Here is a 6,000-nt window from a genome sequence, read left to right as displayed (position 1 = left end):
GACAATTTCTTCTGAAAAGCAAGTAGAGGTTTACCACTGAGCTTTAAAAACGTTTTTCAAGTTTTTTTGGATTGAGGACATGTGGTGTCTAGCCGTCAATCAAGCACATCTCTTGTATTATAAATACTGAACATGAATGCCTCGCTCAGACAGCCGCGAGCACAGAGGTACAGGCCTGATGCAGACACACACACAGAGCTTTTAGAGGGACACTGAGGCAGTGAGGATTCATTAATTTAACTCTTCATCAAATAACAAAATAACAAAATAACAGGGCTCTCCCCCACATATAGACATATACATTAAGACACACAAGTTTCATAAAAACACTTGGATGCATTCACACACTTGCATGCCTGGCAGGAAAACTATCCTTTTCTTCTTGTGTTTCTTCTTCAAACGTCACTGTCCTTCATTGCAAACCAAAGCAAAGTGCACAAAGGCAAAAAAAAAATGTACAGTCTTTCAGTCAGATAGAATCGGCTCAGGAGGGACAAACTTCAAATGCAGCTTTCCTCACGTCAATGCAGGTTAGATGAAAAGTTCTTGTAGTGAATACACTGTAGCGGCTGCTTTGTAATGGAACATTGTCTGAAATGGGGGAAAGAACATGGGCTCTATTATCCAACTACCAAATGAAATCACACCAAGATTTTTCTATTGTAGCATTTGGTCAACTTCCTCAGAGGATTCAAAACCCCCTGGCCTGGATGAGATTTCTTGCCTTTTTTTTTTTTTGTTCGAACAGACCAGTCTTTTATTTTGAAAACCATGAGAGGCAGTGAACCAAGCGCTCAGCTGAGAGATGGAAGCCTACAGGGTGGAACAGCAGCTGGGCGGGGGGGGTTTGATGAGTGTTGCTTGGAGCAGTTTGACCCTTCTTGTGGACCAGGGAGAGCTGGGGCTCTGACTCTCAGCCTTCCATCCCAAAGTCCTCTGTGAACTTCTTCACCTTCAGGAGATCTTCAGTGTTGACTGTGGGACGGGTGGTGGACAGAGAGCGCAGCATGTCCGACTGCAAAGGACAGAAGATACAAGTTATCTTTGGTTTATATTATCTGTTTGGTTCAATTTCTCCTTTATCCAGAGTCTCAAAGATGGCTGTGGATCATGTTACAGTATAAACAAGGTGACCGATAGTAGTACTTAAGGGTGGGCGATATGGCCATAAAAGAATATCATAATATTTCAGGGTATTTTTGCGATAACGTTATTCTTGACGATATTACAAAATACTGAAAAATATATAGAAAATAGGATTTTTTTAGTCTGTATAAATAAAAAACGTACAACAAAAATAAAAATCAATCATAAATCGAAAATGTAGTGTAAATTACAAATCTCAACTCTTGCCAACTACAAAGAATTTACTCTTGACTCGTGAGTATAAGCAAATAATAAAAATAACTATCAAGGCCCCCCCCCCCTGGATTTTTAAGTAATACGCATTAATCTCTTGCACTTTGAGAGCCAAATGTGAGCAAACACCTCACATAACATTTTTCACAGTGGACAGGTCTTTCAACTAGGACATGGAGTAGCCAGACAGTGTTGAAAAATAGCTGGCTAGGGGGATACGGGGGGCTCTTTTCATAAAAGCCCAAAAGCCTACTGGTCTTAATCATTGCACATTTTAATTAATTATTGTAAAGGACAATCAATGATTTGATCATATCTCTAGCTCTGATAAGTGGTGTAATTTTGGTGACTTTTTAAGGGTTAATAAGTTTGGCAGTGCATGTAATTGTTTCAGTGAATTTGAGCTTATGCATGCATAATGCAATTTCTTTTTTAAGGTTTATGGACAGGGTGTTTCATTCAAAAATGTTGAAACTCCTGTCCAGGCTTGGTGGAACTTGTCTAGTTGTTACTATGGAGATCTGAAGTGACAACCTGCAGCATTGATCCTTTGTGTTGTTCATTACTATATGTGTATCTCACCATGCAGACTATGGGCTCCAGTAGCTTATCACTAGGCACATCCATCCAGGTCATCTCTACGGCGGCAGGGTCACCAGGGGAACAAGGAGTCAAGAGGTCGTCCACCATCAACTGGTTGTTGCTTCTGGATGGACCACGAACCTGTAGGCGTGAAAACGAGATAAAAAGGGCCATAGCAATGGCAAAATTAGAAACCAAAACAGGGATTACACTTTTCTACATTCAGATTGTTTCCTTTTTCAAATGTCACCTTTTTAAAGTGAGTGGCAGACTGGACCTTCCTAACAGGCTGCATGAGAGCGTCCCGGACGATGATGCTGATGTCAGCGCCGGAGTAGCCGTCTGTTTTGTGGGCGAGCTGCCGGAGGTCGGCCTCGCTCAGGCTGTGTGGTGTGTTGCCCAGATGAAGACGAAACATCTGAGACCGAGCTGGCTCCTCCGGTAGAGGGATGTAGATACGCTTCTCAAATCTGACCCACGACAGAGGAAAAGATCCATTCAATTGCATATTCACAACATAGTAGGGTTGTCAAAAGTATCGATACTCAAAAAAGTGTCGATACCAAAACGTTGTATCTGGATACCATACTCATTTTCAAAAGTATCGATCCAACAACTTATTAAGCAGCTAAACCATACAACCTCAAAATATTGTTCTAATTGTTATTGTTTATTTTATTTATTTATTTTTGCACTACCTCAGACCTGAAGCTTATCATCATAGTTGCAGTTTCTTTTTGCACAACTGTTTTTATTATAAATATTTAACCTTTGGTTCTGTTAATTTTTACATGTTGCATTTTTCTTGTATTTCTGTTGAATTTTAGGGTCTTTGTTTTTATCCTTGTGGTATCGGAAATGTATTGAGTATTGAGTATCGGTATCGAGTTGAAAATTTTAGTTTTGTGACAAGCCTACAACAAAAATGGCTTGAAACACATTTAAGACTAAGAGTGCTATCACAAGTCTGTTTAAATCGAACTTTGGTGCAGTTAAATCCTTGTTATGGTTCTTTTTGTCGCTTGTGAGCGCTCCAATCATACTCTGGTGTGGACCAAAACAACCACTTGCGAGTTCCAACCCAGTTACAGGAAATGAACCAAAATGCAGTGGATTGTGGGCGACCTGTGCAGGAATTTTGTGAGATGCAACATGACTGGGAGAGGACAGACTCGATGTTTGCTTGACACAAATACAGGAGATGCTGAATACAGTCCACAAAAAAATAACATTATAAAATCATTCAAGATCAACTGGAGGAGAAAGAATTTGTGCGCATGATAGATCAATGCAGGATCAACGTAAAAAAAGCTTCCACAGCAATATTTTCATGGTGCGTTCAGCTCCATGTTGCTTCGTTTGCTTCTGTGTTTACATTTTTCACAACCGACTTTCAAACCAATAAGAAATTTGTTTTCTAATGCGTTTTAAACTCATTAACCACATCCACATTGATTGATCAACTCTCCCAGTCTGTTTGTGTTCCTGTTACACTACATGCCTTACTTGCTACAGTGTGCGGGGAAATAAAATCTATCAATTAATTTCTACAAACATTTCTTACCATGAAGCCAAAATGAAGCTCACAGACAGACCGGGAATCTTAATTAATCAAATAACTTGGTTAATAAGTTCAAAACACTTGTACAGTGGGATATCTGTTGGATATCAGCCATCTATGCAGAAAATGCTTCACTCGATGGCGGGGGATTGCACAATACAAGTACGGTCTAACTCACAACTCTTATGGAACAATAGCACTTTTGCACCACTCTGTGCTTGCACACTAATAATTATCTTTGAAATTAAACGAGTGAAGTAAAAGAAGAAGACACTCAGGGACATACAGACCTGTGTGTAAGGCTGACTACCGGCAGTCAGCCAAAAAGCTACATTATTTGAATAATAATAAAATAAATTCAGGGTGAGACAAACCCACATTTAAACAAGAAGTATTGAAGTGACCTCTGACCTTCTGCGGATGGCAGCATCTAGCACCCAGGGGATGTTTGTGGCTCCGAGCACCAGGATACCATCGTTGTTGTTTCCAACACCTACAAAACCAGAGAGCCTCATTTAGCTCTATTTGAGCACTTTCTACTTCCCTTAGTGTCCATGCAGGGTTATGTATTTGAATATTTAAGATGAGTTTTTCTACGTTTTCTATTGCACCGTATATTGTACATACAATAATAAATGTTTGTCACTGTGACGTATCATTGTGTGTAACTCTTATAATCCTCATTCATCATCACATGTAGCTCACCCTGCATCTGGACCAAGAACTCTGTTTTGATGCGGCGGGCAGCTTCGCTCTCGTTCTCATTCCTGGAGCCGCACAGAGAATCCACCTCATCGATGAAGATGATTGAGGGTTTGTGTTGGCGAGCCAGGTCAAATAAGTTCTTCACCAGCCTGGGAGACACAGGGAGAGAGGGAGAAAAAATGAGATTAAGAGAGGCACATGGGAAGCAATATTAACAAAGACTGAGAGTGCTGCCAGTCTGGATTGGAAATTAATTTACTGTGGGTTGTGGGCATCATAACACTGTGTTTCAATCATGTCAAAAACAGTATACGCCCTCTAGTCAAGAGACAAGTCAATAAGAGAGATGTTATCGTCATCCATCTATATACATTGCCATACATTTTCAAAGAATAAGTGACTTGTCGACTGCAAACTTGATAAAATGATTGGTGTCATATTTTGCGGCTAGGACAGGCAAGCTCACATCCCTGGGGGAGCATTATCCTTAACCACTTAACCGCACTCGGGTTGCGAGGGGCTGGAGCCAAACCAGCTGACATTGGGCGAGAGGCGGGTTACACCCTGGACAAGGCTGGTCAGGCTCTCATTCACTCCTACGGGCAATTTAGAGTCACCAATTAAACCTAAGTGCATGTTTTTAGACTGTGGGAGGAAGCTGGAGTACCCAGTAAGAACCCACGCTGACATGGGGAGAACATGCAAACTCCACACAGAAGAGGCGCAGGCCGGATATGATTGGAGTCATATTCTGCGGAGGTCGAACCAGCGACTCTCTTGCTATGAGGCGAGAGTGCTAACCACTACACCACCATGCAGCCCTGGAGCTAGAGGTGATGTTCCTAATTTACACTGTCTGGATTGTGAATTGAGGATTGTATTGAAGGATTATTTTAGGCTGTAACAGTTTATGTTTACGGGGTTCAGGGTCCCTTCACACAGCTGCACAAAGAACACACAGTTTGTAGTTTGATGCATGTCACATGGAACCAGTTCGAAAGCACGAGACATACGTCATACACTGTTTGCAAAAAATGCTGAGTCAGTACAACAAGCTGATTAGTGGGGGAGTAACATTACGGTGAAAAAGAATGTTATGTTGGAGCTGGAAGACCACAGCTACAACACCAATGGAAGGATAAGAAAAGAATGTTCAATCAATGCACCATCCTTTGAGGGCAGGTAAATAAAAATAATAATAATAATAACAATAATAATACAAAAGTCAGCATCAAAAATATAACGTATAACGATAGACTTGTAGACGTACTTCTCACTCTCTCCCAGCCACTTGGACATGAGGTCTGAGGACGACACAGAGAAGAAGGTGGAGTTATTGGCCTCAGTGGCCACAGCCTTAGCCAGGTACGACTTCCCCGTCCCTGGAGGGCCAAACAGCAGGATGCCTCTCCACGGAGTTCGCTTGCCTGAAAACACAGACCAGTACTAATGTTGGTCACATGATGTCATACTACTGATCAAACGGATTTAATGCTAAAATGTTCTTTGATGGTCATTAAGGCGCAAAATATACTTTCTCCAGTGTGCAATATCCATAAAATGTACTTTCAGGAAAACAAACAAACAAACAAACACAAAAAAATAAATATTCATAATAAATGCCAAATAACAGAAATGTGTGTATAGGAATGTATGTATATGTCTTATTTTTTATATTCTTAATCTGTTTTTTATATGTATGTCTGCATCTTGAGCTGCTGTGACAACTAAATATCCCCACTGTGGGATAAATAAAGTCATATCTTATCCTATTAAAAAAATCTAAATTGACA

At 40.7% G+C, this 6,000-nt stretch overlaps 1 protein-coding gene across 3 annotated transcripts in view; it reads right to left on the bottom strand.

The window, feature by feature from the left end:
* Window positions 1–406: 406 nt before the first annotated feature.
* The window catches only part of vps4a (vacuolar protein sorting 4 homolog A), a 29,075-nt gene continuing 23,481 nt past the window's right edge, over window positions 407–6,000 (bottom strand). For all 3 annotated transcript variants that reach the window (XM_059334626.1, XM_059334625.1, XM_059334627.1), the window contains 6 exons: window positions 5,478–5,634; window positions 4,208–4,356; window positions 3,914–3,995; window positions 2,192–2,411; window positions 1,942–2,082; window positions 407–1,015 (listed from right to left, as the gene is read on the bottom strand). In XM_059334626.1, coding sequence (XP_059190609.1) covers window positions 914–1,015; window positions 1,942–2,082; window positions 2,192–2,411; window positions 3,914–3,995; window positions 4,208–4,356; window positions 5,478–5,634 — 851 coding nt within the window. In that variant the 3' untranslated portion in view covers window positions 407–913. The remainder of the gene's footprint in view (window positions 1,016–1,941; window positions 2,083–2,191; window positions 2,412–3,913; window positions 3,996–4,207; window positions 4,357–5,477; window positions 5,635–6,000) is intronic.

Source organism: Centropristis striata, chromosome 6 (assembly GCF_030273125.1).
Source record: "Centropristis striata isolate RG_2023a ecotype Rhode Island chromosome 6, C.striata_1.0, whole genome shotgun sequence".
NCBI lineage: Eukaryota > Metazoa > Chordata > Actinopteri > Perciformes > Serranidae > Centropristis > Centropristis striata.
This window is presented reverse-complemented; position numbering and strand designations above follow the sequence as displayed.